Source organism: Sus scrofa, chromosome 5, assembly GCF_000003025.6.
Source record: "Sus scrofa isolate TJ Tabasco breed Duroc chromosome 5, Sscrofa11.1, whole genome shotgun sequence".
Taxonomy (NCBI): Eukaryota; Metazoa; Chordata; class Mammalia; order Artiodactyla; family Suidae; genus Sus; species Sus scrofa.
The window spans coordinates 80,472,041-80,496,159 of record NC_010447.5 but is presented as its reverse complement, the minus strand read 5'-3'; the positions used below and the strand labels follow the sequence as shown (position 1 = coordinate 80,496,159).

General features: G+C 41.0%; 2 protein-coding genes across 11 annotated transcripts in view; one reads left to right on the top strand and one right to left on the bottom strand.

Moving 5' to 3' along the window:
- On the top strand, positions 3,865–22,927 carry TDG (thymine DNA glycosylase). Its single transcript, XM_021092634.1, has 10 exons — positions 3,865–4,078; positions 10,886–11,028; positions 12,584–12,825; positions 13,911–13,980; positions 15,741–15,876; positions 16,069–16,151; positions 16,508–16,602; positions 19,308–19,479; positions 20,108–20,233; positions 21,007–22,927. Exons 1-10 carry the CDS (start codon positions 4,056–4,058, stop codon positions 21,135–21,137), a joined length of 1,221 nt encoding a protein of 406 aa, XP_020948293.1. The 5' UTR covers positions 3,865–4,055; the 3' UTR covers positions 21,138–22,927.
- GLT8D2 (glycosyltransferase 8 domain containing 2) overlaps positions 22,196–24,119 on the bottom strand; it is a 64,050-nt gene continuing 62,126 nt past the window's right edge. For 9 of the 10 annotated variants that reach the window (XM_021092640.1, XM_021092642.1, XM_021092636.1 and 6 more), the window contains one exon: positions 22,196–23,632. In XM_021092640.1, coding sequence (XP_020948299.1) covers positions 23,460–23,632 — 173 coding nt within the window. In that variant the 3' untranslated portion in view covers positions 22,196–23,459. The remainder of the gene's footprint in view (positions 23,633–24,119) is intronic. The other variant, XM_021092637.1, reaches the window with a different exon arrangement.

Below are 24,119 nucleotides of genomic sequence, written 5' to 3'. Positions count from 1 at the left end.
TTTCTTGTCTTTCTTGCACCTATGACATGTGTAAGTCCCCGGGCCGGGGATCAAATCTGAGTCACAGCAGTGAAAATGCCAAATTCTTAACTGCTAGGCCACTGTGAAACTTCAGTTTGTCTATAAAATATAAGTAATAACATTAGCAATCTGTGATGGTTGGTTAATTTTTGTACTGTTGTGATGGTTAATATTATGTGTCAATTTAGGTAGACTGTGGTACCCAGATATATGGATAAACATTATTCTGAGGGTGTTTATGGATGAGATTAACATTTAGATCAGTGGGCTTTGAGTAAAGCAGACTGTCCTCCATAATGTGGGTGGGCCTCATCCAATCAGCTGATGGCCTGAAGAGAACAAAAGAGCTCTGTGAACAAGAAGGAATTCTCAAGCAAATGGCCTTCAGATTTGAACTTGGAGCATTGGCTTTTCCTGATTCTCCAGCCTCACAGCCTTCAGACTTGAGTTGTAACATCAGCTCATATGGTTCTCTTGAGAATTAAATGATTTAATATATACAAAGCACTTAGAGCTGATATGGTACATAGTCAGTAAATGTAAACTGCTGTATTACCATTATTATTATCACCATTGTTACTAATATAACTGCTGTCTTTAGTACCCATTCTCCTTGCTGCTATGAGCTACTGGTCTCCAAGGCCCCCCATATTCGTTAGGGACATTGGCTCATTATTTAGTCTTCCTCTATACGTCTACAGGACCAACTACAAAATTTGTACACTCCAGTATAAAGTAAAAGTTCAGGAGTTCCCATTGCTCAGCAGTAACAAACCCAACTAGTGGCCATGAGGATGTGGGTTTGATCCCTGGCCTTGCTCAGTGGGTTTAGGATCTGGTGTTGCCGTGAGCTGTGGTGTAGGTTGCAGATGCAGCTCGGATCTAGGGTTGCTGTGGCTGTGGTGTAGACCAGTGGCTATAGCTCCAATTCGACCCCCCCTAGCCTGGGAACTTCCACTGGTGCTGCCCTAAAAAGACCAAAAAAAAAAAAAAAAAAAAAAAAAAGCTAACCCCCTGTTAAATAATTACTCAAGAATTTCAGGATGGTAGCCACAAAATATTAAACCAATTACATGGCCCTTATAAGGGTAGGGCCTTATTATTATTATTATTATTTTCTTTTTCTTTTTTGGCCTCCCCATGGCATATGGAGTTCCCAGGCTAGGGATCAGACCTGAGCCACAGTTGTAACCTACCCTGCAGAGGCAGCAACGCTGGATCCTCTGACCCACTGTGCTGGGCCAGGGATCATACCTGCTCCCTGGTGCTGCAGAGATGCCTCTGATCCCATTGTGCCACAGCAGGAACGCTTCAGTAGGGCCCTATTCAACTGCACAGATCAAACACCTATGAAGCTGGTCATGCTTGCCAGCATCAGAGGTGATTTCCTGTTCAAGGATCTAGCCTCCTACTTCTTGAGCTTGCCACCAGTAACCTTCACTTCTACTTAATTTCCACAATAGTCTCACCTAATTCAATCATTTAAAAATACATACAGGGCACAACATTGTAAATCAACTACATTTCAATACAAAATTTAAAAAAGAGGTTTGTTATACAAACTGAGAAAAAAAATACATCCAGTACTACCTTGGAGATGTTTCTTTCTTTTTTTTTTTTTTTAGTTAGATCATTTAGTTAATTTTATTTTAGGTTTTATTCATGACCCAAAATACATGAAAAACAAATTTCTGATATTTAATACTTTTGACAACGGTTAAATAATTTAAAAAAATTTTTATTACCCAAATGAATTTATCACATCTGCAGTTGTATAATGATCGTAACAATCCAATTTCACAGGATTTCCATCCCATAACCCAAGCACATCCCCCACCCCCCAAACTGTCTCCTTTGGAGACCTTAAGTTTTTCAATGTCTGTGAGTCAGCATCTGTTCTGCAAAGAAGTTCAATCTGTCCTTTTTTCAGATTCCACATGTCAGTGAAAGCATTTGATGTTGGTGTCTCATTGTATGGCTGACGGAGAAGTTTCTTTAAAACTTTTCTACAACTTAGAATAGATTTACAAGGAGATCCTGCTGAGTAGCATTGAGAACTATGTCTAGATACTCATGTTGCAACAGAACAAAGGGTGGGGGAAAAATGTATACATGTAAGGATAACTTGATCCCTTTGCTGTACAGTGGGAAAAAAATAAATTGTTAAAAAAAATCCTTAAAAAAATAAAGTTAGATAAAAATCACACAAAAAAATAAAATAAAATAAAAAAATAAAACTTTTCTAGACTGTGCTCCTGAGCAGTTAGCAAAACCAAAAAGAATGGGCTATTGTTAATTCGTTCACTCAACAAAAATTCACTGAATATCTACAATGAATCAGGTTCTGAGTGATACCTACTAATGAACAGAGTATTTCTAACAGTTCTGAAAAGTTTAAAAATGTTAGAACTTTCACTTAAGCAACTCATAATACAAATTAATATTTTTGTATTTGCTCATGAAAGCCGTTTCCTGGATCCTAGAATGAAGGCATAAGCAACACAGAGCCTCAACCCTTTTCCAGACCGCATTATTACCGAGGGAGAAACAAACTCTAGTTGCTGTAAACCAGAGATCATGGACTTATATGGCACCACAGCATAAACCATGGAAAGCTAACTAATACAGTAAGTATCCCATCATGCAAACTAGAACAGACAAGCCTATTTCCATCGAGTTATTTAATGGAGTCCTTGTACAAAGGCCAGTGACAACCTGAGAAAAACGAGCTGCAACAGCCATGGGTAAATAAAACAGAGGGGTTTATCCGGGTTGTAAGGAGGTGATGCTTGAATACCACCTACCATCATAGACTTCAAACTTATATTTTTACGTATCCAAAGTAAAGCAGAGGACGGTTTATGTAATGCATTACTTTTTGTTGTTGTTGTTGTTTTTGCCATTTCTTAGGCCGCTCCCATGGCATATGGCGATTCCCAGGCTAGGGGTCGAATCGGAGCTGTAGCCGCCGGCCTACGCCAGAGCCACAGCAACGCGGGAACCGAAACACGTCTGCAACCTACACCACAGCTCACGGCAACGCCGGATCGTTAACCCACTGAGCAAGCCAGGGATCGAACCTGCAACCTTATGGTTCTTAGTCGGATTCGTTAACCACTGAGCCACAACGGGAACTCCAATGCATTACATTTTATATTTCTTTCTTTGTTTTTTTTTTTTTTTGTCTTTTGTCTTTTTTGTTGTTGTTGCTATTTCTTGGGCCGCTCCCGCGGCATATGGAGGTTCCCAGGCTAGGGGCTGAATCGGAGCCGTAGCCACCGGCCTACACCAGAGCCACAGCAACGCGGGATCCGAGCCGCGTCTGCAACCTACATCACAGCTCACGGCAACGCCGGATCGTTAACCCACTGAGCAAGCCAGGGATCGAACCTGCAACCTTATGGTTCCTAGTCGGATTCGTTAACCACTGCGCCACGACGGGAACTCCAGGACTCCCAGGAATTCTGATTCCAAAGTTTCGGTTTTCCCATATAGCACAGTAATCACCTAATAATGCAAGTCGCTGTTTTTAATCCGAATAAAACGTTTTTGTAAAGGCCTGGCTAATTCTGATAAGGATAATCGCCCCACCTACCTAGCGCCCACACAGATGACAGTGCCATCTCGTGCGCACCACCACCCACCCACACTAAACGTCATGGAGGACAAAGCCTACGTAAGCACTCCCTCCCAGACTTTTCATCCTCCACCCTTCCCGAAAGGCCAAGTGGCGAGTAAAACCAACGAGAGGGGAGCAAATATGATTGGGCTGCCCTGGATCACGTGATAGGCGCAGGGCGTGGGATTTGGCTTAGAGCTGACGGAAGCCCTGCGCGGAGGGTGGGTCTGGGTTGGGGGGGAGGGGGAACTGGAAGCTTGGGGGAGGAGCTTGAGCTCTAGGAGCTGTCCCGTTCTGCCGGCCATCGAGTCCAAGAGACTGGTTATTGGACCGCTGTACGTGCGCCGTGGTACCTCAGAGGCCACGCGCTCACTTGCCTGGCCGGAGTACCCGCGTGCGCCAGCTGCAGCAGGGAATGGAAGCAGAGAACGCGAGCAGGTAAGGCCGGGGCGGAGCGTCGCCCCTCCCCCCGGCGCCCCTCGCGATGGTCTGGCCGCGGGCGGGCGCATGCACGCACGCACGCACGCACTCACGCACGCACGCAGGCACGCAGGGGGTCTTTAAGGCCGCGGCTGGAGTACAAAGGCCAGGGCCGCGCGTGCGCACTGCCGGCCTGCTCCGGCCACTCCTAGTCCGGAAGGCTGTCGCGGCTTGACCGGCATCCGGGCCCGTCCTAAAGCCTACTGTGTATCGTGTCGGCTTTAAAATGTGGTAATAAGCAAGAAGCAGTCTCTAGTTATTTCTTTCCGGTTACTTTTTTGGCTGCATTTCCCTTCACCCTCTGTTGTCGTACAAAGCAGTAAAGATTTCACGTATCACTCGAGGAGTTGTCATTTTAGAATTGTGGGTTTACGGTGGCTTCTTCAGAGTTTTGGGTCAGGGACACAAGGTAGATAACATCGCCATACGGCAGCTCTTGAATTCTGGGATTGGGAAGAATCCTCCCCAGAAGTCGTCTAATACTGTCTGTTTTCTAGTGGTCTTGGGGGCGATCTTAAGAATTTACTTGTAACATGTCCTTTGGGGAATGTTAGGTGGAGAGTTTTGCAAAGCAGAGATTTCGAAATTTGAACCGACGGAAGCCAAATGAAAAAAACTAAATAGGGTAACAGTGTTTAAAAAGAAAGCAAATGGTTTACCTTGGAATTAGACCCAATGAAGTATTATCCTGATACTCTGACTAGTGGGCCCTGAACTTGGGCAAGACGCTAAACTTCTCTGAGCCTGTGCATGTCTGTCATTAGGACGTGTGTAGAATCCAGTTCGGACACGCTGTAAATGGGTGTTACGTGGAAGGGGCGTTAGTAACCAACACAGATGGTCTTAGAGTTTAAGGAAGGAGATACATGGGTCAAATTCCGAAATAACTCCACTGCTTTCCCTGAAGAACTTTAGAAATAAAAAAATTCACCAGAACTTGTGGAAATCAGTCTCAGCTTTATGATCTTAAGAATTAAAACTGGAGTAAAGCCAACCATCATATAAATTACCATCATCCCTTGGTATCCAAAGTACATTTGTTCTTGGATTCTCATGAATACTAAAATCTGTGGATGCTCAAGTCCTTTATGTAAAATGATGGCGACTAGTCGGCCATCCTGCAGGTTCTGGAATGTGGGGTGGGGGATTGTTCTCATTGTAAAACCTTACTCTGCATCTTAAAGTAAGGTGATAGTTCTCTCTGGTACAATGTTTAGCTCAAAAGTGTCTTACTTATATTTTATCGTAATCCATTGGATTATAGACCTTTTTTTTTGTTTTTTTGACATGAAAAGCTTTCACCTTGAAAAATATGGAGAATTCTGTCTTAATACTCTAAGGAGTTTATCCTTGGGGATTCTGAAATGACTCAGACCCCAGGTAATCCTGAGGAAGTGGTTCTCTGTCATCCTTGGCTTTGTGCTAATCAAGGAGTGGCATGGAATGTTGCGCAGAGTGACTTGATTTTAGAAGCTTAATTTCAGCAAATTCAAAGAAAAACATTTCATGGATATAAACTTTTTTTGGAAAAGAGAAGATAGTTGAAGTGTCTAAACAAGTACTTAGAGTCTAACCAGGGAGGGAAAAAGGAAGAAGACGACCGGTGTGTGTCTAATGAGCTCAAGCGTGTGAAAAGGACATTTACCAAAGATGGAAAGTGATGCCAAATTTAAAATGACTGGAGGGAGTTACCCTTGTGGTGCTGTGGAAACAGTCCAACTGGTATCCATGAGAATTTGGGTTTGACCCCTGTAGATAAAGGATCTGGCATTGCCGTGCGCTGTGGTGGCTGTGGTGTAGGTCACAGACCCAGCTCAGATCTGGCGTGGCTGTGGCTGTGGCAAGCAGCTACAGCTCCGATTTGACACCCTAGCCTGGGAACTTCCGAATGCGGTGTGGCCCTAAAAAAAAAAAGTGCTTATTAGTTCTGATTTTTACTTTTCATTCATCTTAATAAAAATGATTGTAGATGGAAAATGGCCGAATGTCTGTAAGAGAAATTTAAAGCCCAAGATGAGTGAGGACACTGAGCAGAACTTTTAGCTCCTGTAACAGAAATCATGTTTTCTGGCCCAGGTGAGCCAAGTGAGAGGCCAAATTACAACATTTGTTCAAAACTTGCAGTCAGTAGGAGAGAGGCCTACAGCCGGAAAGTAAATACATGGGTCTGTTTTTTTCCCCAAAAGTGGAGTCTGTCCTGGAATTTATTGACTTTGATTGAACTTTCATATGCCATGGGGCCCTATAAAAAAAAAAGAAAAAATGCCTTTGGGTCTGTTCTGTCTTACTTTCTGCTCTTTCTCTGTATGTGTGGAAATCACTGACTCTCACCCCTATTTTCATGGTGAGGGAATGACTGTGGGCAAGTGCTCTCTGTTTCTGTCTCTCATACAGAGAAAATTACTGTTTGTAACCGTTGCAGAATTCTGAATTATGAAGTGGCAGTTACCAAATACATACACAACAAGGAAATATTTTCACACTAAGGTTGAAATAGATGCATGCTGCTTGCACATTTAACCATTATTAGATAGAAAATTAAATTATCTGGAACTCTAGTTTCCTAGCATTCAAGTTCATGGAAAGTTTCTGTACAGATGTAACGCTTTCTTCTGCCAAGTATTAAGAATGTTGTCATCCACCCTCTTTCCCTTTGTTCCAGCTGTTAAGATGGTCAGACTAAAGTGAATGCTCAAAAACAGGATTTTACCCCAGATCTTACACCCTCCACTTTCCATAGGTTTCTCTCTTTCTGTTCTAATTAACTTCATGTAAAAGTTGCCAGGGATCATTTTAGAAAGATTAATTATTTCTATATCATTATAATTAATTAATCCATATTGTTATAGACAGGATTCTGGATTTTTTTTTCCAAAATTGATATGTATGATATTTTGTATGTAAAATAAAAACACACTTTCTCTTATTTTTCACCTTTTCTTCAGCCACATGATTTCTAAAATTTTGATTTTTCAGTTTCTGAACCTCAAAATTTAAATGACTCCTAAAGATGCTAACAAAGCCACATTTGGGAAACTTATTTTTTTAAGCTCAGAATCCTTTTGTAATGTGAATGGAATTTCCTTCATCTTTGTATTTTTAAGTTTGGACTTTTGTGAAGTGCTCGAAATGGGACAGATCTGTGAAACTCTGAGAGCAGTAATAAGAAACACGGGGGAGAGAGAGTGGGACATTGCCTTCCTGACAGTGCGACAAACAGAACAGACCTTCCGTGCATTCTTTCAGCCACTCACCACTCACTTATTGTGACCACACGGGTTTGCTTGTGTATATGCTAACTGGAAGGGGCTCTTAGCATCTCATGAAACTGCCAGTGGCCACAATCAAAAGTTACAGTGCAGGAGTTCCCTAGGGGCCTAGTGGTTAAGGATTCAGCATTGTCACTGCTGTGGCGCGGTTCTGTTTCTGGCCTGGAAGCATCCACACAGCGTGGGTTCGCCAAAAAAAGTTACAGAGCATTTTACTTGAACTTCCAGAAGGTAAATGCATGAGATCTCTTGAATAACAGCTATATCTTACTCATCGTTAGAATATCTAAATCATAAACACTGAACAACCAGTATTTGGACAGTTTATCCAAAAGTGCTATGGATATTATTAAAGGAAAGTGTGAAAAAAAGAGGACATTTGACTTTGTGCCAGGCATGGTTTTAAGTAAGCCCTTCCTTTCATTTTTCCACCTTCTAGTCCTTGTCTACATATTTTCTCCAAGTGCAGTGTTAGTTTACAATGTTGTTTATTTTTTCCACCGTAAAATATATATTCAACATTTTCTGTGCTTTTACATATCAATAAATTTATTTTTAACAGCTGCATAGTATTCTCATGTTAATGTACTATAGTTTACTAAATCATTGTTATTTTATTTATTTTTATTTTTTTGTCTTTTTAGGATCACACCCACAGCATACGGAGGTCCCCAGGCTAGAGGTCCAGTTGGAGCTATAGCTGCCAGCCTGTACCACAGCCACAGCAATGTGGGATCCAAGCCATGTCTGTGGCCTACTCCACGGCTCACGGCAACACCGGATCCTTAACCCACAGAGCAAGGCCAGGAATCGAACCTGCGTCCTCGTGGATGCTGGTCAGATTTGTTTCCGCTGAGCCATGATGGGAACTCCTAAATCATTGTTTTTTTAAAAAAAATAACTTGAAACCAATATATTTAAAGAAATACACTTTTTTTTTTTTTTTTTTTTTTTTTTGGTCATTTTAGGGCCTCAGCCATAGCATATGGAAATTCCCAGGCTAGGGGTCCAATCAGCTGGCCTCCACCACAGCCACAGCAATGCCAGATCCTTAACCGACTGAGCAGGCCAGGGATCGAACCCACACCCTCATGGATACTAGTTGGGTTCATTACCACTGAGTCACAATGGGAACTCCAGGAATACACTTCTTAAGATATAGTTGAGTATCTGTCTCACTAATTCTTCACCTTTTCTTTACCATCTTACCCTTAAAGATAGCTTGAAGCCAAAGGGCTTCTCCAGTGGTTGCCCACTGAGATTGGGCCCCTCTTTTTCTTTGAGCATCCAGCGTTTTGGCCTAGGCTCCCTCAGGCAGTCTATTACCCTGTATCTGTCTGGGCCATTTAAGTTTATCCTGGGGAATGCTTTAGTTTGCCTTCTTTTAAAAACAAACAAAAAGACCATTTTATTGAGATAGGATTTACATACTATTAAGCTTACCCATTCAAAGTGTATTAGTTTGGGAGTTCCCATCATGGCTCAGTGGTTAAGAATCTAACTAGCATCCATGAGGACAAGCAGGTTTGACCCCTGCCTCTTTCAGTGGGTTAAGGATCTGGTGTTTGCCATGAGCTGTGGAGTAGTTCGCAGATGCAGCTTGGATCATGCCTTGCTATGGCTGTGGTGTAGGTTGGCAGCTGCAGCTCTGATTAGACCCCTAGCCTGGGAACCTCCATATGCCTCAGGTGTGACCCTAAATTAAAAAAAAAACAAAAAACGTGTATTAGTTTGCCTTTTTAACCTTTGCTTTCTAAGCTCTCTGTTTATCCACTCATCACAGAAAAAGGAAACTGTTAAGTAGCTTGCCACAGAAAATGTGGCTTTTCTCTCCAAGCGGTAAATGGAAACTACCCATTTTATTTCCTAATATTTTTCTTCCTGCTGCAAATTTAATGGCATTATCTGGCATTAGCTGTAACTCAAGTTTCATTTAAAGAAAGTATTTATTTCCTAGCTTTGTGCTGATAGCAATACCTTGAGGTAATGGTTTATAGTCACCAGAAATATTTTTTAGCAGTTGTTTTCTGTGCAGGCCTGTCTTCCTTAATATTGAACAGAACACTTTGAACAGAGTTGAGCTCATGTTCAGAGAGAGCTTTAGAGCGGTCTTCTCCTTACAGTCACAGGCAGCATGGGAGTACCCATTTCTAGTCCTCATTTAGGGGCAAAGGACCAGCAACAATTTTTTATTCTTTTCCTTTTTTTTGAGTCAGGGAAATTTGTTTTTCTTTTCTTTTTTTTCCCTTTTTTATTTTTGTTTTTTTCCGCTGTACAGCATGGGGACCAAGTTACACATACATGTATACATTCCTTTTCCTCCCATTGTCATGTTGCGATGTAAGTATCTAGACATAGTTCTCAGTGCTACCCAGCAGCATCTCCTTGTAAATTCATTCCAAGAGCAATAGTTTGCATCCGATAACCCCAAGCTCCCGAATTTTTTTTTTTTTTTTACCAACAATTTAAAAAGCAGACCCGGTCCGGCTTGTTGTGAGCTGTGGTGTAGGTTGCAAATGCGGCTCAGATCCTGAAATGCTATGGCTGTGGCGTAGGCCGGCGGCTACAGCTCTGATTGGACCCCTAGCCTGGGAACCTCCATATGCCATGGGTGTGGCCGTAAAAAGACAAAAAGACGAAAAAAAAAAAAAAAGGCAGATCCAGTGAATAAGTAAGTAGGCAAATAAACCAAAAGAGAACCTTAAGTTCAATTGGACAGGGTTGGGAATGGGGAGATGTTGGTTAAAGGGCACACACTTCAAAAGTTTATAACAAAAGTTATGAGGTTGATGGGTGCTGGGGATCTAATGTCCATCATGGTGATTAGAGCTAATACTGCTGAAGGATAAACTTGAAAGCTGCTAAGAGAGCAGATCTTAAATGTTCTCACCACAAAAAGAAATGGGAATCAGGTGCCAGGATAGAGGTGTTGACTGAGGCTATGGTGGGGATCACTTTGTAGTGTATATGTATCAGATCAACACTCTTAGACACCTGAACTCACGCAAGGCTACCTGTCATGTCTATCAGTAATTTAGCTGAAAAAAAAAAAAAAGGTTAGATCTCAGGGGATCTTTGTGCCAAGAGGCTTAAATGCAGAAAGTAGGAACGTACAAATTATTTTTATGGATATTTCAACTCCACAAAGGCTAGTGGGCCTTTCAAGGCTCCCTCCTAGAAAATTCCCATGATCTCATTTCAGGAAAAGTACAGGCTGACCTGACAGGACTGGTAAGTTTTATTGATGACACACGGAGTCATTCAACAGTGCAGGAGTTAATTGTAGCTGTTTAGTTGGCACTCGGTAAAGGTTGGGCGAACGTGTACCTACAGGAATAGATCTTCCTCCTCTCTTTACCCCTGCAGTCCACTCGAAATAAAACCTATCATCTGGTGACAAATATTTGGATCCGGAGGGGTTTTTTTTAGAGCTGATCATTTCAAGTTACATTTGGGCAGCTTTGTCCTCATAGCTTCTATTTCATTGTTCTTTCAGCTATTCTCTTCAGCAAGCTCAAGCTTTTTATACATTTCCATTCCAACAAATGATGACCGAAGTTCCTAATATGGCAGCTACGAACGAACCAGGAATGCCAGCAGAAGTTCCAGCCCCAGCTCCTGCTCAGGAACCTATACAAGGTAATTTCACCCGGGTTGTATAGAAAATGAGCTACCACACTAGCCAGCTTATTTAAGAAAGGGTTTACTGAGGAATTTCCGCTCAATTTTTGTGGCCTTAAAAAGACAAAAACAAAACAAAACCAAAAAACAGACTTAGCAGAGAGGAGACAGACTTGGGATGGGGGCGGTGCAGTGTGGAATAAGGAATGTACTCAGTTTCAGTTTATGGTTGCAGGTGCAGGTCTAACTCCATGGCATGGGAGACCCTGCCCTTGACTTTTGACTCTTTTGCCCTTGGACTTGTCTGTGTCTCTGGGCAGGGAGCACTAGCCCCAGCAACAGCATGGTAGAGGTGGAGCCCTTGGCATGGCAAGTGGCCATAGCAGCGTGAGGTAGAGGAGAGGGTGGGTGGGCAGCTCAGTGGAGGAGATGCCCCGTAGTAAGGGAAGGGGGTAGGGGCCTGAGAAGTGAAGAGAGATGTTCAGGAGTTAAGGGCAACACAACCAAGGCTTCCCGTTGGGTAATTTGATGTCACTGGTTCTTGTCAATGGGTCATTTCCCCCCGAGAAACATTTGTCTGGAGGCACTTTTGATTGTCGTGAAGGGCAGGGTGGGACCGGCATCTAGTGGGTAGAGGCCAGAGTGGCTGTTAGACATTCTTTAATGTACAGGACAGGCTGCCCCAACCTAAAATTACTCAGCCTAAAATATCAGCAGGGCCAAGATTGAGAAACTCTGCTTGAGGTCCTGAGATCAGAACCCTAGTCTTACCTTTTGAAAAATACTGCCAGCCCAGAGACTTCTTCCCCAGCATCCCTGAATTGACCTCTTCAGCTGTGTGGGAAACAGAATACACACTCAGGAGTTCCTGTTGTGCTGCGGAAACAAATCTGACTAATATCGATGAGGATGTGGGTTCAATCCCTGGTCTTGATCAGTGGGGTCAAGCATCCGGCATTGCTGTGAGCTGTGATGTAGTTCACAGATGAAGTTCAGATGTAGGCTTGCTGTGGCTGTGGTGTAGGCCGGCAGCTGTAGCTCCGATTTGACCCCTAGCCTGGGAACCTCTATATGCCGCACCTGCAGCCCTAAAAAAAAAAAAAAAAGAATACACACCCAATCCTTAAGACAAGCTCAAGCCCATAAGCCATTTGAGGTTTTCTTCTGCTGGAAATTATGGGGAAATTGAGTTAAAATGTTGCCCTTCCTCCCTGTTCTTCTATCTATTTATTCTTTCGTTTATTTACTTAATTGCTGATGTATTTACATTTGGAATTTGTGTATAATAGTACATAGATACTTTGTATCCCCGGGGGGCCAGGTACCAGGTAAGATTGTGTGGAAAATCATTCTGTGCTTGTTAGGAAGGTTTCGTCTCAAGATCAGCTGGCAGAGGAAGGAGGGTGGGGTGAAGCCACATAAACCCAGTTCCAGGGTGAGGGAAGGGGAGGTGGTGCTGGGAAATAGGAAGGGTAAAAAGGACGGTGATGGGGTGATTTTTCTGGGGTAGCCGCATGAAGTTTTCAAGCTAGGGTTTTCTGCCATCTACATGTTGCAAGTCATTGTGTTTCAGAGACTCCAAAAGGTAGGAAAAGAAGATCCAGGACAACAGAACCAAAAACACCAGTGGAACCCAAAAAACCTGCTGAGGCCAAAAAATCTGGCAAATCCACAAAATCAAAAGAAAAGCAAGAGAAAATTACAGACACTTTTAAAGTGAAAAGAAAAGTAGACCGATTCAATGGTGTTTCAGAAGCTGAACTTCTGACCAAGACTCTGCCGGACATTTTGACTTTCAATCTGGACATTGTGATTGTAAGGACTTCATTCTTTGGTTTTATAAATAGTGTTGGTGGATTAACTTAACACTATCCTTGCATGTAGCATTTGCTGAAAAGGACCATTTCTAAGAGGGAGCTCCCTTTGTGGCGCAGTGGAAACGAATCTCACTAGTAGCCATGAGGCTTCGGGTTTGATCCCTGGCCTCGCTTCGTGGGTTAAGGATCTGGCATTGCCGAGAGCTGTGGTGTAGGTCACAGACACGGCCTGGATCCTGCATTACTGTGGCTGCAGTATAGGCCGGCAGCTGTAGATCGGATTAGACCCCTAGCCTGGGACCCTCCATATGCTACAGATGCGGCCCTAAAAAAAAAAAAGAAAAAGAAAGAAAAGACAGAGAAAGAACCATTTCTTAGAATCTTTTTGGTGGTAAATGGCGTCACCTTCTATAGGTTATAGTACATGGGTGTGTTTAAGAGGATGGGCTGTCCTGTTTCCACTCCTGCCACTTGTGGGTGTGACGTGGACAAGCCATACACTTGCTGAATGCCAGTCTGCTTGGTGAAGCAGGGCTGATAATAGGATGGAGTGGATCCTTCGGCATAGGCATTGTAATTAAATAATTCCGAGGGATCACTTAGGTGGCATGACACCTGTGGGTTCTCTATAAATGATAAGACTGATTTTGAACTTTGATTTTTGTCAGTAACTGTGAGAAACATCAGCATGTGGACAGCTGTGTAGATGATGTGGAGTGAGCTGGTTGTTGGGAGTTGAAGAGCTGAAGGGTAGACTCGTGTCTGGACATTGGCTCAGGTTGCCTGAGGGCTCCAGGACCTCTCTCTTTGCAGCCCAATTGGGGGTGAGGGTGCTGGGCATCTGAGGGAGCCAGATGGGTTTTTGAAAACAGCAGAACTTTTAATATAAAGGAAATCTCTTTCTCAAAATGGAATACTTTGTTCAGGTCAAGAGTAGGTAATTGATAAAGGGTATCGCTTATGATCCTGGATTAAATATGTAATACAATCAGTTCAGTTTTGTCCCCCCTCCTCCACAGAAGCCCTGAGGTTTAAGTCTACTTTTCAAGACTAAAAATGTTTAATAAAGCTTTTGTTTTGTAGATCGGCATAAACCCAGGACTAATGGCTGCTTACAAAGGCCATCATTACCCTGGACCTGGAAACCATTTCTGTAAGTGGTTACCTTTTTTCATTATTTTAAACTAGATGTCCTTGTTAATAGTTTGGGTTTTGTTTATTAAACCACCGTTGTGTTTTTAAAAAGAGACTATATGGTTGAATAAATATGTATCTTTTCTATGTATGTTTACACAAAGTAAAAGGTTGAAATTGAAGTCATCTGGCAGTTTAGCATTTTGGTGCCTGAGAGCAGAGGAGCATGAAAAGGAGTATTTTCCTTTTTTTTAATTAAAAAATTTTTTTGACCAAGGCATTCAGTGGCTTGATGTGGGATCTCAGTTCCCAAACCAGGGATGGAACCCTGGCCACATCGGTGAAAGCGCCGAGTCCTAACCACCAGACCACTAGCGAACTCCCCCAAAAGGGGTACTTTCTGTTTTGTTTGCATTGTTTCCAATGAGTTTCACTACTTTTTTTTAAATGAGTTTTCTTTTTTTAGTTGTTATCTACAGAGTCATAGCAATAATATATTGTTGTGCAGATGGAATCCAGTGCAGATGGAATACTTACCTTTCCAGTTTGCTGCTGATGTCCTCAGAGAAATGAAATGCATTGGCAGTTAAGTTGTAATAGTTAGGAAGTGCTTTGATTGGAAACATTCTCCCCAGAAACTTTGTATCCAGCAGGAAATAGTATTAAAATAGACCTTGGTACTTGCAGGGTGAGCCTTAAAACCAAGTGTAACTGCTGTTGTATTCTTCTGTATAGAAGTCATCTTATCCAACACTGCCTAATAGACAAGGCATGTGGTAGACGATCGGGAAACACTAGTTGATCATCTGAGAGCAACATTAAAAATCTTTAGGAAAGGAGTTCCCATTGTGGCTCAGTGGGTTATGAACCCAGCTAGTATCCATGAGGATGCAGGTTCGATCCCTGGCCTCGCTCAGTAGGTTAAGGACCCAGCAATGCCGTGAGCTGTGTGTAGGTGGCAGATGCAGCTCAGATCCCACGTTGCTGTGGCTGCGGCTGTGGTGTAGGCCAGCAGCTGCAGCTCCTATTTAACCCCTAGTCTGCAAACTTCCATATGCCACACATGCAGCCCTCAAAAAAAAAATCTTTACGACAAATGGAGTTCCTGCTGTGGCACAATGGGTTAAGGATCTGGAATTGCCACAGCTGTGGCATAGGTCTCAGCTATGGTTCAGATTCGATCCCTGGCCTGGGAACTTCTATATGCTGTGGGTGTGTCCCCTTCTCCCCCCACCCAAGCCCCCAAAAAACCTTTAGGGCAAATGATAGTAATGTATTTTGGGAACCTATGACATGTCTCCATTATTTGAAAAAAAAATTCCTAGAGAAGTTTGACCTTTTCATTTTCTCCACTGTCAAGGTGTTTGATGTCCTGAGTCCATTGGTTTGCATTTATTTGTTCAGGGTTTTCCAGGGGCAAGTGGTGGTACTTCTGTCAAGCAGTTACTCTGTGCTGGGTTAAGTCCTTCACATCGATTATCTGATTTAGTCACCGTATTTCTCTGATGAGATACCACTATTATTTATCTCATTTTCACAGGGGGTCAAAGTAAATTATTATTGAGTCCACAGGTAGTCAGTGTAGGAACCTTGGAAATTGTTGGTTGAGCACAGAGTAATTGCTTGAATATGGTATTTGGCCTATGTTACACATTTTTTGATGTCCTAAATCTTTTTGTTTTAATTTCAAGAAAAAGCTGTAGACTACCACATCAGTTCATGGGGCAGAAAATCCTTTGACCCTCTGCAGAGATAAACGGAACCCCCTTTTTTCCACAGGGAAGTGTCTGTTTATGTCGGGGCTGAGTGAGGTCCAGCTGAGTCACATGGATGATCACACTCTACCAGGGAAGTATGGTATTGGGTTTACCAATATGGTGGAAAGGACAACGCCAGGCAGCAAGGATCTTTCCAGGTAAGCACCTCCCCTTTTTCTTCATAGGTTGGAACCTTGACCGTGCTGATGCCTTATATTCCCTAGGGACATCCTGTGTACCTAGGTCAGGGTGAACTTAGCAGCTGTATGATTTGATCTTTTGTTGTCTGAATTTAGCATGTTATAAATATTGCCAATTTACCCTTTGACTCCTTTTTAATTCAATTCTAGTAAAGAATTTCGTGAAGGAGGACGTATTCTAGTGCAGAAATTACAGAAATACCAGCCACGAATAGCAGTGTTTAATGGAAAATGTAAGATTTACTTTTTTCCTTTTTATATATTTTTATATAATTTATAATTTTATAGTGTGTTATATATTAATATATAAATATGTATATGTTTTTTTTACAAAATTTAGCAAAATTTTATTGATTCCAAGGAACAATTGTGTCCATCTAAGATCTATCCATCTCTTAAAGCAGTCCTTTAAAGTAGCTGTTAAATGCTGAAATTTTAAGACTGCTGCACAGAGGTATTAAATTCACAGACTACAGATCCCACTTTCCTAAATAACTGTTATAGAACATGTAAGATTTACTTTTAAATTTTATCTTTTTTACTTTGCTAACATTATGGGCAATGTAAGTATGTTTGTGTTTCATTTTAGGTATTTATGAAATTTTTAGTAAGGAAGTTTTTGGAGTAAAGGTTAAGAACTTAGAATTTGGACTTCAACCCCATAAGATCCCAGACACAGAAACTGTAAGTCCTTAAAAGTACATTTGTAAATCAATTGAATATCCCTTTTTTTTTTTTCCTAGCTAATTTCCCTTTGTCCTATCCATTTGTAATATATGCCATGGAAAAAAACCATATTTTGTTGAATAACATCTAAGTATCAACTTGAACAAATAGTTGCAAATTAATTCAGGTACTGTTATAGTTTTATTTTTATTTTTTTTTGCTATTTAGGTTCCCAGGCTAGGGGTCGAATCAGAGCTGTAGCCACTGGCCTACGCCAGAGCCACAGCAACGTGGGATCCAAGCCGTGTCTGCAACCTACACCGCAGCTCACGGCAATACCGGATCCTTAACCCACTGAGCAAGGCCAGGGACCGAACCTGCAACCTCATGGTTCCTAGTCGGATTCGTTAACCACTGCGCCACAACGGAACTCCTGTTATAGTTTTAATAGAAAAAGAAACATTTGTCAGATAAATGTCTTTATGACATTATGTTAGTTATGTTATTTGGCTAAAATACTGAGAGGAGCTAGTTCACATGCTACATTCAAAATATATTTAATGGCATATTCTTGGCTAATTCAGTTAGGTTTTAGTCCTTATTCAGTTGTGAAACAAACATGTAAATATAGACATGATCTTGATTAGTGAAACTGTTCATCATCCCCTGTTTATACGTCTCAGCCCAGTCTCATTTCAGAGCCTTGTAAACAGAACAGCCTAGACGCAGACAGGCTTCCAACCAGCCTGACTGGCATTTACCGCTGTTATCTTTATCCATAACGGCATCACGAAATAACACACTCATTTTCAAATTCTGTAATATCTGTGGAATTTATGCAGACATTTGGTTCACATTTTGCTCTTTCAATATAGTTTTAAGTTTTGGTTACAACTTTTAAAATAAAAATAAACATGCACAGAACTCTGTGTTTTAGACAACATTTTAGAAGAGAAGCTAGTATGCTGGCAAGTTTTTGTAGAGACCTCAGAATAAAGCTTCTGCCACCAATATATATTTTAACTTATTTTAAAATTTCTTCTGTTTTAACTTACTATAAATATGTGACTGATAATGTAGATCATAGCACTAGTTTCTTTTTTTTTTTTTTTTGGTTTTTTGGGCCACACCTGCGGCATATGGAGGTTCCTAGGCTAGGGGTCAAATTGGAGCTGTAGCTGCCTGCCTACACCACAGCCACAGCAATGCAGGATCCTTAAACCACTGAGCAAGGCCAGGGATCGCACCTGTGTCCTTATGGATGCTGGTCATATTTGTTAACTGCTGAGCCACGACAGGAACTCCTAGCACTAGTTTTTTAAATTGAGGCCTACCCTTGTCTACTTGGGTGAAATCATACAGATGAGTCCACTACTTCCTGAGGAGTAGGCATCATTCTCCCTTAAATGCCACATGAGCATTCACGTCTCTTGGAAGTGTGATCTTAGTTGCATAATCATCAGTGAACTTGAATCTTAATAAGATAGGTAGTTTTAGCTCTTAACAATGAGTACCTTTCCTGTGAGTACCTTTACTTATAAAAAATGTATTCTTTATTATGAAATATTCAGTTATTAATGATGTTAGTGACCCAGCTTTGAAAAAAGAAATCCTACTTTTTCAAGTTTCTGGATCACTTTAATTGAAGACCGTCTTGAAATTGGAAAATATGCTGTGATAAAACCTGGTAGCATTTGTACCTACATATCTTTATGAATCAGGATTTTCTAAATGCTGTATAAATAAAATAAATAACAATAGCTTGATTTTTTTCTTTAATGCATGGTATGGAGGCCAATTTAAAAATTGCAACTGGAAAGCCCATAATTCAGCAGCCTCACTCTTTTATGTGTAAAATATATATACTGATGTATATCGTTATGCTCTATAAAGGACAGTTTGTCATCATCATCCAAAATGATGGAGTTCCCGTCGTGGTGCAGTAGAAACGAATCCGACTAGGAACCATAAGGCTGTGGGTTCGATCCCTGGCCTCGCTCAGTTGGTTAAGGATCCGGCATTGCCGTGAGCTATGATGTAGGTCGCAGACTTGGCTTGGGTCCTGTGTTGCTGTGGCTCTGGTGTAGGCCGGCGGCTACAGCTCCGATTCGACCCCTAGCCTGGGAACCTCTGTATGCTGCAGGTGCAGCCTGCAAAAGACAAAAGACAAAAAAACAAAAAAAAAAAAAAAACCCCAAAAAAATATATGCAAATGTCTTCCTAGCCATTCTATTTCTAGAAATTTATCCAACAGATATCCTCACACACATTTGAAATTAATATGTACAAGGTTTTTCATACTGTTTGTGTGGTTTTCTAACAGGGGTGAGGGAAGGTACGTGTATCAGACACATCTGTTCCTATATTTATAGAGTACCTTCTGGAACCAGCCAACTTGATTGCCCTTAGGAAACTCCCCTTAGGGAAGAGAACTAGGTGGATAGAAACGGAATTGGGAGGGAAGACTTTTCCTTTTCCTTGTATACCTAATCTGCCCTTTTGTACGAACACTGGGGGGAAAAAAGCCTCATTTGTTTTCTGTTTACTGACTGTGATAAGTAAACATTACAAACTTGAATTCAAACATAACTGCTGTTACTGATTTTACATATATTGATATGTGTTAAGTATCAAGTTAGTAACCCAAGGAAAAGATACATTTTCTTATCTCAGTATGAGCGGATTCATAGACTTTCTGTAACCATAACATTGTATGATTCCAGCTCTGTTATGTTATGCCATCATCCAGTGCCAGATGTGCTCAGTTTCCTCGAGCCCAGGACAAAGTTCATTACTACATTAAGCTGAAGGACTTGAGGGATCAGCTGAAAGGCATTGAACGAAACACAGACGTTCAAGAGGTGCAATATACATTTGACCTGCAGCTGGCCCAAGGTATGTTAGCAGTATCACTCCTGTTGTTCACTTCATGAACATCTGCATTACGGAAAGTAGGTTGTGAATTTAAAAGCAGGAGAAAAGGAAATTATAATTGCAGCCAGAGTGCTCTGATAACAGATGTTAGTCCCTGTTAAAATCTCCTTTTACCAAGAGCTTCCAGTCTTGGTAAAAGGAGATGCCCCTGCAGATGTTGAGGAGCTAAGAAGCATTGCTGCTCATCTTACATCTGGTAGGTGTAGACCTCTCTTGGGAGTTAATTTGGGGTATGTCACAAAGTTCAAAGCGAAAGTTGTATCTCACTATATTAGAAATTCAAGAAAAAGATTTGTTGGTGTTCCCGTTGTGGCTCAGTAGGTTACGAACCCAGCTAGTCTCCATGAGGATGCGGGTTTGATTCCTGACCTCACTCAGTGGGTTAAGGATCCAGCGTTGCTGTGGCTGTGGTGTAGGCTGGCAGCTGCAGCTCCGATTTGACCCCGAGCCTGGGAACATCTGTGTGCTGCACGTGTGACCCTAAAAAGCAGAAAAGAGAAAAAGATCTGTTCACGGTAATTACTGAATAAAGCTATTTTTGAAATTGTTATACAAAACCAGTTTTAAATCCCTTTTACCCTGCTCACAGAGGATGCAAAGAAGATGGCTGTGAAGGAAGAAAAGTATGATCCAGGCTATGAAGCAGCATATGGTGGTGCTTATGGTGAAAATCCATGCAGTAGTGAACCTTGCAGCTTCGCTTCAAATGGGCTGAGTATGTTCCCTCCATCTGCTTGTGCCTTTCAAAGACCTAGTTTTGCCAGGATTGGGGAAAAAAGTTTGTTTTTTTTTTAGAGAGGATCAGCTATTAAAGAATGGGAATGGAGTTGTAAAAATCTATTTAGTGATGTAGAGTGGAAATTTGATGGGTTTTTTGATGTTTAATTACACAAACTTTTACAGCTCATTTTCTTTAAGAGAAATTGTAAAGTCATCCTAGGTGCATTTTCCTCCTTGAATAACAAATGAGGATTTACCAGTCCCATATCTTAGACTAGAAACTTACAACCGTATTCAAGAAGATTGCTTAAATATTTTAAAAACAGTAATTTTTTTGGAGTTCTGTGGCACAGTGGGTTAAGGATCCAGCATTTTGTCTGCAGTAGCTTGGGTCACTGTTGAGGCATGGACTCAATTCCTGGCCTAGTTGCAGGGGGTTAAGGATCCGACTTTGCTGCAGCTGCAGCATAGGTTGCAGCTGAGGCTCAGATTGGATCCCTGGCCCAGAAATTTCCATATGCTGCAGGTGTGCTCTCCCCCACCCACCCCCCGCCCCCACGCCCCCCAAAGGGAAAAAAAAATCCAGTTCTCCATTGGATTGTAAAAAATCTCCGAATTTGATCATTTAAAACTTTTTTTTTTAAACAATGATCATTACAATCCAATTTTATAGGATTTCCAACCCACAACCCCAGTGTATCTCCCCACCCCCCAGATCATTTAAAACTTTTAAATAGGATAAGCTAACATTCTTTTTCCCCCTTGCAGATGACAGTGGGGACTCTACTTTTAGTGACATTCCAAATGGGCAATGGATGACCCAGCCTTTTACAGACCAGATTCCTTCCTTTAACAATCACCGTGGGACGCAAGAGCAGGAAGAAGGAAACTGTGCTTAAGACTAGTGTTTCTCAGCCCTGCTTAAATGCTGCAGTTTTAATGCAGTCGTCAAGAAGTGGCCCTCGGTTTGCTAATTGAAGTATTTTATTCGTATTTTACTCTGGTGATGTAATCACGGTACAGTAGAATCAACTGTACGGACCGAAGCAGTTTGGAAGGAAAAAGTAGGGTTTTTTGTATATGCATTTTTGTATTTGAATTAACCATCATTCCAGCTTTTTATAAACTGTATTTCATTTATGAAGAAATTGATTTTCTTTGGGAAGTCACTTTTAATCTGTGATTTAAATCTGCATATTTATACTTGATTATTAACTGTGCATAAACCTAGATGCACTGTTCTCCCTTTCATGCCTAAGAAGGGCTTGTTAATAATGAGATTCCCACTGTTAAAGAGGCAAAAGTGCTGACTTTCATCAGTGAGGTTAACACTCGTGGAGTCTCATTTGGTAGTTTTTAGTGGTGTTTGATGGGCTTCCTGAGTCATCTTCACACTCAGACCTCCTTGCCACACCAGTGGTGAGATGAGCCTTTGTGACAGTTGCTGGGTGGTAGAAGCGTAGTGGCCTTGCAGTAGCCAGGCTCTGGCCCTCTCCTCCCACATGTGCGAATTCTCTAGTAGGCAGAAACTATTCTGCTGGGATGTTAGCGCCAGAGACTATAGAAGACCTTTTAAATTTCGTTACTTCATCTGGGTTTTACATGAGAGACCTACATTGATAGGGAAGGAACTGAATTTCTCTCTCGATATCTATCACTCTTCTAATTTTATCCTCCTTGGCTTTAAGCATGTAACATGGAAATGATGAGAAATGAACTTTCAGGTTGAGTAACAAGATGCTGGAGGGGTTTGATAATCTTACTTAAACTGGTGCTTTATATATATGTACATGAGATGTACTGAAATAAATAATATAGGATTTTTTTTGCTAGGTAAATCAAATAAGCCAGTAATTTAAAAAAATTCTTTCTCTGCATCATTGCTGTTTGTTACTGCAGACTAGGTGAACCTCATGGCAAGGTTAGTTTGAAGTAATGTACCTTTGTGATTTTCTAATGCATTTTCCATGGTGCTACCAATAGTCCAGACTACTAGGCCTGGTGGATATCAAAGCTGGGTATTCAGAAATGCCGTTTGCATTTACTCCTGATCACTTGTGAATATTCTGATTTCATACCTACCCAGGAAGCATGCTGTTTTTCAATATGAAAATATTTATGAGGTTTTGTTTTGTTTTTCTAAAAGGTTATATGACCTGTTGTTTTTGTAATAAGAGAAACAGATTCTTGTTGTGACTTAACATGATTTTTAGCTGTAGCTGTGATGGATTTTATTTTTTTCTTTAGTCTAGGTCAAGCTGTGTAAAAGTCATTCGTGTTATTTAAATCACGTACTGTACTGCTGTTTACATGGATGTTTTGTGCGGGTGCTGTGAAGTGCCTTGCGTCAGGGATTAGGAACAATTTAATTATTTTTTCATGGGACTCTGTAAAGCATGGAACTAGGGATTGCTTTGGTTTTTAATGACTGTAGCCTTAAGTAGATTTTTTTTTTTTTTTTTGAGTGGAGAAAAAGAATTTACCCTTTAAATTATGACACACACTCACTAGAGAATGGGTTTGAGGATTTTTCCAAGCATACAGTGATGGCGTTTTTCATCAAATACGACAGAGGGGTAGTAAATGTTGACAATATGAGACTTTTTCATGCAATAATATTGAAAAAGTTTTTGAATTCATTTGAAAGTTAATGGTTTTTACAATAAAAAGTATTGAGAATGATTATCCTTAAGTTTCAGTTTCAGTGTTTTCTGTAACAAGACTTAACTGATGTTCTCTCCTCTGTTAACCCAAGCCAGTTTACCTTCTATATTTAACATGTAGAATAATATATATATAATGAAAATCAGTAAAAATCTATGAATATTTTATTTTTTCAGATGTTCATGTTTTAAATGTATCTCCTTTCTACAAAAGACAAGATTGGCAACCTGTTAAAAATATCTACATCTGAAAAATACATTTAGATATTTTTAAAGTTTATGGATGTAACTGTCATTCAGAGTTAAACAAATTGATTGCTGAAATCTAGCTGGGTTTACTTCACTCACATGATCTTCCATAAATGCCACTTGTCCTTAAGGAAGTAAATCAATACCTGTATGATCCCAGGTAGTATCTGTACACAGAGCGTTTCTTGGGTTTGGTTTCGTGGATCACACGTACCAAAGGTACTGTTCATAAAGAACAAACTGTTACACAGGCTCCAAATGGACCATTCCACACATTTATGCAGGAAATACTTAAAAGGTCGAATTCTCTCAGCTGTTGGGGTGATGGAGTTTAAATATCCCTGCAGGGTCAGGAACAAACCAGCTCTCCCATAAGTCATTGTGAACACTGGGGAAGTCCCAAGGTTTATGCCGTCCATTCCAGTGGAGGAGTTTTGCTTCCTGCAGAAAATGCTCCGAATATCTGGTATCTGGATTCCAGCCTTCATTGTATTGAGAGGAAAATAATAGGTTTGTTAGAAAATTAAAATTTTATACTACAAATTAAACATACATTCATTGTAAAAAAGAAAGAAAAGAAATGAGGCAAACTGAAGGTATACAATGAAGAATTTACCCCCATCCTAAATCTCCAAAATAACCACTGGTAAAGACTTTCTCTTGAAATTCTTCCAGTATACGTCACGTGTGTATGTTTGTATTTTTTGGTACCTTGTCTTTTAAACATGACTGTCTTGGGACACTCTATAGCAGCACATAGGAATTTGCTGAATCATTTTTAATGGCTGCATAGAACGAATATAGGTGATGAATTATTCATTGAGTTCCTTATTAAGGACATTTGGGCTGTTTCTATCCCTTCATAAACGTAAACAATGCTACAGTGAACATTCTTCTGTCCATGTCTTGGGCAAATATATCTATATGATAAAACCTTGTAGATGGACTTGCTATATTGAAGGGTCTGTG

Bases quoted from the DNA above. Each gene is read 5' to 3' on its own strand.
- TDG (XM_021092634.1), top strand. From the start codon at position 4,056: ATGGAAGCAGAGAACGCGAGCAG. The intron at 15,877-16,068 runs GTAAGCACCTCC...ATTCAATTCTAG, and splicing joins GGCAGCAAGGATCTTTCCAG to TAAAGAATTTCGTGAAGGAG. The intron at 19,480-20,107 runs GTATGTTAGCAG...CCCTGCTCACAG, and splicing joins TGACCTGCAGCTGGCCCAAG to AGGATGCAAAGAAGATGGCT.